This window comes from Anabas testudineus, chromosome 1 (assembly GCF_900324465.2).
Source record: "Anabas testudineus chromosome 1, fAnaTes1.2, whole genome shotgun sequence".
Classification (NCBI taxonomy): Eukaryota; Metazoa; Chordata; class Actinopteri; order Anabantiformes; family Anabantidae; genus Anabas; species Anabas testudineus.
Window position 1 is genome coordinate 7,014,435 of NC_046610.1, and position 12,783 is coordinate 7,027,217.

General features: G+C 41.1%; 3 protein-coding genes across 5 annotated transcripts; all 3 read right to left on the reverse strand.

Moving 5' to 3' along the window:
• Positions 1 to 22: 22 nt before the first annotated feature.
• Positions 23 to 5,047, reverse strand: si:dkeyp-75b4.8 (lipopolysaccharide-induced tumor necrosis factor-alpha factor homolog). Of its 3 annotated transcripts, none has more exons than XM_026358811.1 (5): positions 4,610 to 5,047; positions 2,436 to 2,574; positions 1,508 to 1,615; positions 1,149 to 1,362; positions 23 to 1,058 (listed from the first exon to the last, which is right to left on the reverse strand). In XM_026358811.1, exons 2-5 carry the CDS (start codon positions 2,572 to 2,574, stop codon positions 953 to 955), a joined length of 567 nt encoding a protein of 188 aa, XP_026214596.1. In that variant the 5' UTR covers positions 4,610 to 5,047; the 3' UTR covers positions 23 to 952. The 3 variants fall into 3 exon arrangements, with proteins under 3 accessions (XP_026214596.1, XP_026214594.1, XP_026214597.1); XM_026358809.1 differs by having other exon boundaries at positions 2,436 to 2,601; positions 4,610 to 5,046; XM_026358812.1 differs by lacking the exon at positions 4,610 to 5,047 and adding an exon at positions 4,218 to 4,603.
• A 1,037-nt stretch (positions 5,048 to 6,084) lies between these two features.
• pdia2 (protein disulfide isomerase family A, member 2) lies at positions 6,085 to 10,685 on the reverse strand. The gene is made up of 11 exons (XM_026358802.1): positions 10,320 to 10,685; positions 9,608 to 9,814; positions 8,680 to 8,813; positions 8,461 to 8,598; positions 8,039 to 8,155; positions 7,827 to 7,952; positions 7,490 to 7,684; positions 7,174 to 7,294; positions 6,545 to 6,723; positions 6,291 to 6,458; positions 6,085 to 6,203 (listed from the first exon to the last, which is right to left on the reverse strand). Exons 1-11 carry the CDS (start codon positions 10,609 to 10,611, stop codon positions 6,147 to 6,149), a joined length of 1,734 nt encoding a protein of 577 aa, XP_026214587.1. The 5' UTR covers positions 10,612 to 10,685; the 3' UTR covers positions 6,085 to 6,146.
• Positions 10,686 to 11,776: 1,091 nt separating this feature from the next.
• LOC117152817 (protein PERCC1) lies at positions 11,777 to 12,604 on the reverse strand. Its single transcript, XM_033325835.1, has one exon. The coding sequence runs from the start codon at positions 12,602 to 12,604 to the stop codon at positions 11,777 to 11,779; it is 828 nt and encodes a 275-aa protein (XP_033181726.1).
• Between the last annotated feature and the right edge of the window lie 179 nt (positions 12,605 to 12,783).

A 12,783-nucleotide genomic window follows, 5' to 3' on the forward strand; every position in this document is an offset into this window, starting at 1 on the left:
ACCCACAGGAAAGACACAGAGATGTTAAAATGCTATTTTATTGTCATCTTAGACTGAAATTCCATGCATCTCGAGGCAGCTTCAGCCAAAAGGTAAACACACAGTGCAAATGTGAAGCTAACAATCAAACACATCCTGACACTCATACCAGTCACGCACAGATCAACCACAACATCAAATCCACCTGGTGGTTTTAGTGTTGTGCATGTACAAAATGTAATGCTGACTATGATCAACAGGTGCCAGAACTGTCTTCTACAACATTAAACACACAAATACATCCTCAGGAAACAGATTTCATTTGGCGCCACATTCATTCTGTTTAAACAACGTAAGAAACAACTTAAGAAACCCATGAAAGACTTTATTTAAAAGAAGACTCAACGACACACATATGTCCTCCGTCGTCTGATCAAACTGAATGACCGTGTTTTTCAAGTCTTTGTTTGTTGCAAGAAAGACAAACATGTCTTTACATTATATGTAGTCTGAACATTAGCTGTGCTGCTTCAGAGTGTGTTGTGTAGTTGTTTAGTGTTTAAATAAGACATTTCCTTGTGCTCCTGCACATCATTCATCGTCAGCTTACCAACCATCTCAATGGCAGATGAAATCAGCAATCATAAAAACTAAAAAGTAAATGTTTTAGCCTCGTATACTCTGTAAGTTATTAAAGTGACTGTTAGATTTTATGTTTCATTGTGAAAAGCAGTCGTGTTGAGTGTAAACTGATTTAAAATATATATATTTTTAAATATGTACAAAACTTCTCAAAACGCTTTTGCAGTGCAGTCCCTATCTCAGGATGTACTCTTTATAATATACATTAAAACCCCTGAATGCACTCTGCACCCCTGGCCTATGACAGTTTAAACAGTTTCATACAGTCAATGTGACAAAAATTAATTTTTGGTGGACAACAGCAGCAGCGGCCTCTTCTATCCTGCCAGTGTCATCTTCTGTAAGTGTGCAGATGAGCGTTACACAGTGGGCAGGAGTGATGTGTATCTTGTAGCCCACGTATCATTAAGGGGATCAGGCAGAAGCCACACACCAACCTGAAACACAGACACACAGAATTTGTAAATGCTGCTCTGTTAAAGCAGTCTGACGTTAAACACCTGCGTGTGTGCGATTGTGTGTCTCACCCCATCACTGCGATCAACACACACATGCACCAGGCGGCACTCGAGGGCGTGTGTGACACTTTAGTGAGGACGACTTGCTGGCAGTGCGAGCATCTTACCAAACCTGGGATGTTTGTGAGACATGTAACTCTGATGGGAACAGGCGGCGGCTGGGTCACGACTACTGGAACTGCTGACGGGGTTTGTCTGCTGCTGACAGGCTGCATCCCACCGACTGGTGTTCAGAGGAAACAGGAAGGACAGAGGAAGGAATGAGGGGGGAAAAAAGGACAAAGAAGGAAGCAAATTAACATTATTTCCACCTGCTTAGTTGGTTTGTGTGTATTTTATTATAGTAGGAGCAATATGTGGCTAAATACTTTGTACAACTGGATGCATTATAACGTCAGTGTTTTGTGGCGGAGAGGTCACAGCCACAGGCGCCACGGGTGGAGTCAGGACAGGAAACAGATCTGGTGGAGCTGACACTAGAAGAGAAAAATACTTATGAGTACGTCCCCACTCATAACGTTCACGTGCACACATGTTGTCATGTTGAACATTTCACCGACGCATTCAGCACCGACATATCTGCCTCATACGTAAATGAACATTTCCTATTTGTGGGGACAGAAAACTGATTGTTGGTCCAAATCTTGAATCTTAAATTAATCCTCCTGGCTGGTTTCACACCTGGCCTGAGCAGTGGCCTATAGAAAAGGTGTGAGTAGGTGAGAGCTGTAGGGATCTAACACACATCACAGCTCCTACAACGTCCCTTACTCTTAACTTTACGGGGATTTCACTGAGACTACGTTGACACTTGGGAGAAGAGAGTAGATGGAGAGAAGAATTCAGACAATTCATTGTTCAGGTTTTTCATAGAGGTCAGAGGTCGTAACAAAAGCAGAAATGGCATTTTACCAATTAGACTGTCTCCGCCCAGGCTTCATAAACTGATCTGTTGTCACTAAAAGACAAACAGGCAAGTTTAACTCGCAGGTAAGAAATCATGTTCTTTCAAATTTAAACCACTTTCTATAGTTTTTAGTGTGACTTTGATTTTTTAAAATACTTTTTCGTGGTTGTTTTCATTGAGATTTGTTATGGAGTGGTTCATAGTGTCCGATGCTTTTGTTTTGTTTTGGAGCGAGCTATATTTATCAGTCACCTGCCAGGTTAATCAAGACTCCGCCCTCTTCTATGCATTATGGCGTCACACCCCAGTTTTTTATTGAGAGGACCAACACAGACCAGCAATGATGATGAGCTGAGGAGAAAAGAGGCTAATTCGATGTGATCCTTTACCTGCTTCTCCATAGGTGGGAGGAGGTGTTGATGGGGAGGAGTGGGAGGTGTGATAGGAGGGTGGAGGGTAGATGTTGAAGCCTTGTGCGCTCATAGCGGGAGGCTGGAGACTGGTCTCTTCGTACGATGGAGGTTCCATCTGGAGATCAAGCAGTCGGACAAGTCGCTGTTCATAAATTGAAATGTAATTAGAAACTGAATTAAGTGTCTTTTTTAATTCTCCTGTTATAATGTGGTAATGCTAATTTGAATTAACATAAATAATACATGAATGACACAAACCAACAGTAATAGTATTAGGAAGGCCTGTTTATGACAGGATGTGAAAAAGTCCTGATGTTGTTGGTGTCGTCTCTAAGTTAGAAGAATATTTAAAAGACAAGTTAAAATGTTTTAGTGAAATCTGGTTAAAAACTAAATCATGGACCAAGGAATGAGCTTCAGATCAGTTGTTTCTAGCTTGGGGTTTAAACACAGTACAATAAGGTGTAATATGCAGTCTACATTCAGTCACTTTCCCCAAAAAGGGAAAGTGAGGAATGTTTCTTATTTCCTTGTGAACTAGTGGATCCTTTTACTTCTTTATATAAAAATCCTGAGAGTTCATTCTTTAGACAAACCGCTCACTCACGGCTCCACTGAAGCCTGTAATTTATACGTTAATAATTTACAAGATAAGAAGTTGTAAGTAGATTGGTCTCAAGGAGTCACAAAAAAAAAAAGAAGTCCAGATAAAGAAGAAATCAGGTTCTTTCAAATTTAAACCACTTTCTATAGTTTTTAGTGTGACTTTGATTTTTTAAAATACTTTTTCATGGTTGTTTTCATTGAGATTTGTTATGGAGTGGTTCATAGCGTCCGATGCTTTTGATTTGTTTTGGAGCGAGCTATATTTATCAGACACCTGCCATGTTAATCAAGACTCCGCCCTCTTCTATGCATTATGGCGTCACCAGTTTCAATCACCAGTCACACCCTGTGCTTCTTTGCCCATCTGAGAGAAGTTACTCTTGAGTGAAACTGCAGCTCACATACTCTTATACAGGAATCTGAATGTTGAAATCTTAATCTGAAAAAGGAACTAATGCAATGACCAAGCAAATAACAGCCTTCCATTAAATAAACACTGCAGTGATTAATATGATTTCGAGGTCAGAAAACTTCCTGAATGTATGAATGGAACCTGGTTCTTCCATCTATGGATTTTGTTCTGCTGTTGGACATAAACCAAGAGGACAACACCAGGATTCATCAGGCTCAAACTGTAATAAAAGTGGATCAGGGAGAAATATCATTTTTACACACGACTTTAAGCCCAGTGAGGATCTTTGGGATGTGTTGGTGGAGCGGTCCAGTCCCATCATCAACACAAGATATTGAGAAGAGTCATAAACACACTTTCTCCAGAAGAACAAGTCAGTCATCTGTTGTTTGGCTGCATTTAGCTGCTTTTAACTCTTTATATCTTGACTTGAATGTGTCATGATGCTGGTTTCAGCATCAACTGATACTGATACTTGAGACTAGACGAGTCTGAACTGACATTAGGTTGAGTAGAGGTTTAAAGCGACAGCGTCAAAACACCACTACACACATTACAACACTGTAGAATAGTTATTACAGTAGAAATGATAAAATAATAAACTTCACTTCTGTAAACACTGTGTGACTGTGTTTGTTTTTAACAGAGGGATTTACACAGTAATACAAATAGAATAGATTAAGACATGATGTCCGTTTTCAAGTATTTCCACTGATATCAAATGGATGACGAGTATTTACCTGTTTAAATAGGTCACACTGAACGACTGCTTCTTGAATTACTGCTCAAACACTTTACTGCACGTTCACAGTAACAGTGTCATCTAAGTCGCCTGTGACACGCTGAACGCACAATAAATCCTGAATCATGAGACAACACTTCACCTGTTCATGTTCAGGTTTTCATGCTAATCCATCACCTGAAACCAACTGTATCAGCTTTAAACGCACCGGTCGAATGGGAGCATGAAACTCTAGCTCACATGAGGCTCTTCTCCTGTGTAAACAAGAGCTCCCAACAGACACCAACAACCTGCCTGCGCCACACACAAACTTTAAATAAAAAACAGAAGCTGCACACGTCTTCCTGCACTTTTTAAACCGTGTGAGATGTATTAGAGCTGTGGTCTTACCTTGGTGAAAAGAGGAAACTCGACAGTCAGGAGGAAACATGTTGTGGAGAGTTGTGACGTCACAGCCTGTTGAACCTGTTCTACTCAGGTATTAGAAACATTTCACAGCCCACAAACCACAAACCAACCCTGTTGACTTGTTTATTCGTTTACAGCGTCATGTGTCCTAAATGCTGAAGTCACATTAAACACACCGCTGTGTGTGCAACATGAAATTAAACACAGTCGTGGAAAGTAACTGCATTTACTCAAGTTTAGTCTGAATTCAGAAGCAGATCCAGGTCTTTATGTCTTTTCAACACATGTTGGTGGTTTTTCTAGGCTGAGGCTCATATTCTCATATTCCTTTCATGGATTTTATTGTTCAACTGTGACAGTCGACGGAATTTCCTTATATTAAGTTTCAGTCCGTTGAATAATTTTGGGATTGTTTGTTGTGTAAGCCTTTTTATAAAACAGTTTAAATTAGCTGAACATAAAACAACAAGAATGAAATGTTATAATAACAATAACAATATCTGTAAAACACTATATTATATTATATAAATATGTCTTTTCTCATCAACACCAGTGAACCCAACAGCTCCACTGACCAGCAGGAGGAGGAGCCGGTGAATATTTAGTATTATAAGCAGATCAATTATTGCCAGTCTCCACAATTAACTGTTGATCGACTACTCGATTCATCTCTAACGAGGTCCATTTCTCCACAGTGACCCAGAGAACTGAACTCACTTCACCTTAAAAATAAAACACAACACAGCTTCTTTTTTTTACCTCTTTGCTGTCAGACCTCCTTTGATCACTCCACCTGTTCTGTGTTGTGTGGTGTCGACGTCTCTCAGGTATGAGAAACACGACTTTGCGTTTATCTTTGAATCGACTTCTCTCATCACCTTTTCTTCACCACTGACTTGGAATCTCTTGCTTTTCTGTGAGTCATCGCTTTAAAACACATTTACTGATAAAGCCTGAGGTTACATGTTGCTTTTTTTTTGTACTCACTGAAATTATGTAAAAGGAACCAGACAAGACCCAGGATTTGCTAATCACTACAGACACTTACAGTGTGTTTATTGTCGTGTTGTGTGTGTTGCTCAGCTGAACCCAACAGATTCTCAAGCACTAAGTTTATTAACTTAATTAATAAATGATGATTAGCCACATGGTAGTACATAAAATGGTTAAAATCAGCTTCGTAAATAAATAAAAAAATTTGGCCCTTATTTTTCATAATTACGTTATTTTTACTTTTTTAAAACTTAAGTTCTCTTTTTTAGAGAAGTACTTGTACTTTTAATTAAATATGGGGTTAAAGGTCTTCTGCCACCTCTGGTAAATTGTTGTAGCTAATATTAGTTGTATATATATAAATATTACTAGAAACATCATCATGCCATCATATAAATGGCAAAAACTGCACCATATAATAGATAAAAATAATATTTATAGAAGAAATGTTTAAAGAAACCCAAATTCATTTTATTAAGAAAAATTGGAAGATGCTAGGTTGATCCCGATTGGCTGGAGAGAGATGTTACAGCTCATCTTTAGATGTTTTGTTTCTCGGTCCATCGTCCGACTCGTCCGTCTCCTGACACAGAGAAAAATGAAACAGGACAGTTGTTGTTCATGAGTTTCTTCTAAGAGAAAAGATAAATGTAGAAGTAACGATACAAACCTTGCTGTCATCTTCAGTGTCATCGTCCTCCTTAGGTTTGCCACCTTCATCATCGTCCTCGTCTTCGTCCTCGTCCTCATCATCACTTTCCTCTTTAGGCAACACTCCTCCATTATCCAGGAACTTAGAGAAAGTCTCCAGATCTCGTTTTCCAGTGTAGTCGAGCGCCTGCAGAACAACAGCACAGAGGTTAAAGAGAAGCGCCTGAGGTAGGAAGACAGTGTGTATGTGTGTGTGTGTGTGTATGTGTGCACCTCTTTGCCACCAGCTGGGAAGTATTTGAGAGTGGGAAATCCTTGAATCACCATGGACTCCACCTCGTTGGCTGTGGCGTCCATTTTGGCGATGATGACATTCTCATGATCGGCGTATTTTTCACCCAGCTGTTCCCAAATGGGAGCCAGTTCCTTACAGTGTCCGCACCATGGAGCGTCTATACACACACACACACACACACACACACACACACACACACACACACACACACACACACACACACACACACACACACACACAGCACACATACTGTGACTAAAGGTCATCTCTCTATATATACATAACACATAATAAACACTGCAGTTTTTAGACCAGCACATAAATACATTAATTACTTTATAAACTGTACTCATAAATGTAATCATTTTGTGGTATCTACTGAACATAAGTTCATATAATCTTAAATTATGATTGTGAAGAACCGTTTGGGGCTGTAAAATAATCAACACTGAGGGATTTATAAAAGTTTCTTTAGATATTCATTAACATCATCAGTGAAGACAGTGTGTGACAGTGAAGTGAAGAACTACGGATTTAAAATCTAAACATTAAACAGAATTTCTTGATTGAATTAAAAGATAAATAATGAGTTGAGTTGAACACTTACAGAACTCCACAAAGACGTTTTTGGTCGGGTCCAGAGCAACAGACTCGAAATTCTTCCCCACCAGGACTTTAACTGGGCCTTTGTTCCAGTCCTCCGGGATCTCCTCTGTGCGATAGTAGGCCTGCACCACAAAACAGGACAAGTTAATAAGACAGCATTTTATTATCTTATTATACGTTTTTATGGAAAATCTTAATCTGACATATAATTAGTAGCTCAAACAGCAGCAACTCAATAAAGAGTTAAATTTAAAGCTGTAGTAGCAGTACTTGACTTATGTACTTAATGTACTGCTGTATGATCTGAACTGTGTTACCTTGGCAGTGCCATCCACGACCTCCTGACACAGCTGTCGCAGTGAATCTGCTGTGAGCTCCTGGGTGGCGATGTTGAATTTCTTTCCCGTATCCATGTTGATGATGCGCGCGGTGGGGTCGTCTTTCTCGGACACGCCGAAGTAGTCGAGCACGTGAGACAGGGCTTCTGTCACGTCAATCACAATGAACAGCATCTGTGCAACATTAAAAATCAACACAGTAAGGTTAAATAATGTGTTTCTGTCACTGACACACACACACACACACACACACACACACACACACACACACACACACACACACACACACACACACACACACACACACACACGTTACCTTGCCCTTGAACTCCTTGGCAACAGTCCTAACTTCTTCCACCAGGGTCGTCTGACTCTCCACAGTTGAGTTGATGAACAGCAGGCTGTGCAGGTGGATGCTGGAGGTGAAGATCTTGTCTGACGTCTGAAAACACACACGCATACAAACAGTTTTAGTATAATTTTACATTGGATTTTAAATTGTCATGTGTCGGTGCGTGTGTTTACTACCTCCGCGCTGAATTTGATGAGCAGTTCCAGGCTGCTTTCCTTGATGAACTTGGTCAGATTGCTTTTGTCCAGCTTCCCATCTTCTGACAAAGCAAAGTCGGCTCTGCCATCATCAAACTAGAAAACACATACATACACACACACACACACACATATTTAGATAAGTTTAATTAGATTAAATAGACTCTAATCTCCTAATCTAAGTCAGTTCTGAGACAATTACTCAATTAGCCCTCAGCAAAATGATAATTACATGGTTGTTTAATTAATGTAAAATGTTAAAATAACAGTAAAATATCAAACTAATATTTATAATATTCAACTGTGACCGTTAGAACTATGTCTGAGACAGATGAAATCATTTAGGCCTCTCTATAAACCAGACAGTCTGCCTCTCTCTCAACATCAGTACACGTTCGTACCTTTTTAAAAAGCACCACTGAGTCGTCTTTTACTTCATACTTCTGGAAAACCTCTGGAGTCGCTGTCACAGCAAACTCTGTGTCAGCCATATCGAAGGAAACCTCCTTGAAAACCTTGGCAGCATCGCTCTCCAGATCCTAATGTAAATAAGAATATTAATATAAATACGTTGTAGGATTTCTGTGTATTGTTGTATAGATGAAAATAAATACACATACGTCAAAGAAGCCAACGACTGTGATGTTATGGGCGTTGATAAACTGAGCTGCAGACTCCTCAGTGTTGAGCACAGGAGCACCGGGTCCTGCACGACGCTTCATCCACAGTATTATTCCATCCACTGTCCTCTTACCTGTCAACACAAACACACTGTGATGAACAGCACTTTCATATCTCTGTGTATATTAGTAATACAAACCAGGAGATGATTATAACTTGTTGATCTCTGACTATTGCTGTTTACTAGCAGTAACATTTATTTTTGTTCAGAGACGTTGTTTCATGCGGCTGTAAAAGTTCCCTGTCTAACTGAGTAACTCTGCTTGGTGCAGTAGCTCCACCTGGAGTTTCTGGAAGGCAGGTGTCACCGAATAAAAAAAGGAAAGCTGACATTTGTGGCACTCTCCTGTGAACAGTGGGGTTTTATTTGATTGGTTTTTGTACGACCTGTGAACAAGTAAGCGCTGTTTGAAATAAACTTAATAGAGTGGCATCAAAGTAGCTTCCTCCACATATTTTTGAACTTCTGGTGATGTCAGTAGACACTTACACCCTCTGTCACGCCCTCTCTGTGCTCATCAAGTAAATGTGTTTTAGTCAAAAACACAAAAGGTTCAGTTTCACATGGTAACTGCTGTAGCTCATATGGAAAGTAAGCAGATAAAGGACATGTTGAATGAAAGACTGCATTCAGTTACAGCAGAACAGAGACACTGTGGCTTTCTATACTTACCACACAAACATGGGAACGTGTCAACTTTATCATCTCATCATCATCATAAAAAGAAAAGAAGCTTGAGGCACATGAAGGTTCAACAGTGAACAGGTAAAGTAAACACAGACACTGATGATGTAGAAACCTGAGGTTGTGAAACGTGTTACAGCAGAGTACTTCACTGATGATAGATTGGATCTGTGTGTGTTCACCTGTGTATTCGATGGGCTCCTTGCGCTCTCCGTTGATGAACAGTTTCAAAGTGGGGAAGCTGACGACGTCAAACTCATCAGCCAGCTCCTTCTCTTCTATGACGTCCACTTTGGCCAGACGCATCGCTGGCTCCTCGTTCTTCAGCTTTTCTGCAGCCTCTGCGTAAACCGGCTCCAGCCGTTGACAGTGACCACACCAGGGGGCATCTGCACGCACAAACACAGCACTGAGTCATGCTTTTGCAGCACATGTAGGAGAGATACTGAAAACCAAAGGGGTTTATTAACCATAGCAGGCCTCTGTGCTGTCCAATCTTAGTCGCTATCAGCGCCACATATACAGATATACATGAAAATAAGCTGCTGATAGCAACAGCGACAGTTGGGCTCAGCTTTCATGCCCTCTGCTCTCCGCCTCTGTATGACGTCTCCTCTGCTAACGCTGAGTTGTGGGAGAGTTGAACCAGTAGAACAGCTGGATGAGAGAGGCTGTGTATGATAACGCCTCATGCACAAGAGGGTTCAAACAGAAAGCAGTGGTAGAAGGATCAAACTGAAATAAATGACATTTTATCTTGTGATGTAAATGCTGAACTCAACTTTCACTTTCTAGCTTCGTGCCTGTGTCTTCATCTCACTATAACACAACATTGTCCAAAAGCAACAACACATTTTAGGTCAACATATGTTACGTGTGCTGGTAACTACTCACAGAATTCAACCAGTAAATACTGATTCTCGCTCAGAGCTCTGTCGAAGTTGTTGATGTGGAGAACCATCACATCTTTCTCCTCCTCTATCTCGGTCGTCTTCTCTTTCTTTGGCTCCTCTTTGACTTCCTCCTGCTCTTCCTCTGCTGGACTCTCCTCCGTCGTCTCCTCTGACGACTCGTCCCCCCTTTCTGTCTGTTTCTCGGTTTTGTCGCCTGTGTCGTCGGCCTGGTTGCAGGAGGCCCACAACAGCAGGCCCAGCACAGTTATGAACACAAGTCTGCGCGTCCTCATGTCTGTGTTTCTGTCTCAGCTGCCGTGGTACCTCTGCTCAGGTATGGACCGCTTTAAGACAGGTGTCACTGACAGTTTCCACTTTATGTATCTAATAGGGAGAGTGTGTGTCGAAATGTTACTGGTGTTCCTGCTTATCCAATCAGGAGTTGTGCCTGCAGGGGACTCTCTCCAGTCTAAACCAATCAAATGGTGCCCTGTAAAGTCAGAATTGGGCAAACTGGCTGATCAACTGTTAAAGTCTCAGGATTCATCACACGTATTCCTTATCGTTTGTTCTCTCTTCTCCCGTTTCATCATTTTCTTGAAGAAGTTCTTCCCCCTGTTAATAGTTTTCCATCACAGCAGATGGTACATTTATAAACTCTTTTCATCTTTCCTCACACCACCGCTTCGCTCTCTGAGTCTTATCAGACCCTCATTTACCTAAAAACAGCGAGAGTGCTGTCATTACATGGATTTCTGACTCGCTCTTTTATCGCACCACTTCTGTTTATTTTAACTAGAGCAAACACTTTCACTCAACCCATTTCACATTAAATGGAGATGAGTCAGTTGGATGGATACATATTTTGGAGACACCAACGCATACACATCAGTTAAAATTATTTCATTCGTGCTGCTCAACCAACTGGAAAAAGGAAAAAAAATATTTCAACTCAAGGTTCATTTAATAACTTTGGTTCTTATGGTGATATTTGTCAGGTTCATTCCATTTTCATGGTATTTTAAACAGTGAATATATAATTTTTGCAGCATTTAAGGGACTGATTGGATTCACTTTTTGACTATTTTACTCTATTATCATATCATGAAATTCTGACTATAATTAAATTTTTCTAAGCTTAAAGTGAAATCTGCTACTGCGATAATTAAATGTCACAGAGATTACAGCACAAGTCATGTATGAAACAAGAAGGAACGCACAGATTAGATTTTAAATGAACCAAAATGGCTGAAACTACTGCTACAAGATGATTTAATTAAAAACATATGTCTGCATCACTCGAAACATTATAGTTAATGCAGATAATGTTTGTATTTGGGTGACCTGACCCTTTAAATCAAGCAGAAAACTGTTCACAACACGTCATTGTCATTTTTATTTTTCACAAATATGTGAAAATGCTGTAAAGAACATGACTGAAGTCTCACTCCGACGGCTTTAGTGCTGTATGTGTGTGTCCGTCAGCGTGTGTGTGAGCTCCGGGTTTGGATCCCAGTTTGCCAACAAGTCACTGAAGTCCGGCTGAGTGCCGTCGAGGGTGTGCGTGTTGTGGGGTGAGAGTGTGTTACAGTGCACGTGTGTGTGCGTGCTGTCCTGTGAGGGTGTGTCACAGCGTGTGTGTGGGACCTCAGGTGTGTTGCTGAAACTGACCAGAGAGCAGCAGGGGGTTGGCTCAGTCCAGAAACTAAGAGGGAGATGCCGCTTGATCATCGGTCGACAGCGGCCTTGACTTGGGCCCCTGTGGTCAAACAGTTCAGCCAGGGGCCCCAAGTTGCTGTTGCCCTTAGCAACCATGACTCCTGGTTCATCACTACAAGTGACCGTGCTGTTTTCTTGCTCCTCTGGACTTCCTGCTCGCGCTATCCTCAGCAGGTCATCGTAGTAACGCAGACGCCCGCTGGTTGTGACGGAGATGGAGTCGCTATAGATGTCACAAGATTCTTGGTCACCAGAACTACGACCGAAATACCTCTGAACATCGCGACTGATGAGATCTGCAAACCTCAGCAGCTGATTGGTCACATCCAAAGCGTAGTGGGGTGGGTTTAGAAAAACCTCTTCCAAACATTCCTCCTCTTCCTCCTGAACTTCACATTCTTCATCCTCCTCCTCCTCTTCTTCCCTTTCTTCCTCATCTTGCACTGCTTTGTCCTCCAGCTGCACTTCGAGTTCGTCTTCTTTGCACGGCGAGTGCTGGAAAATCAGAGGGAAGTATGCTGGAGATGGAGCCTGGATGAGGAAGTTCCTGATGACGCCTGCGGCCATGTTGTCTTAATGACACTAATGAGACAATAATAGAAAGGAAAACATGAGACTCGCAGAAAAACATTTTATTTCAGCATAAATTGCTTAAAGATTTATTACCTAATGAAGTCCAAATTAGCTGCCAGGTTCAGCTCAGTCTGTGTCCAAGGTAAAGTCTGGATTGGCTCAGTGATGGATCC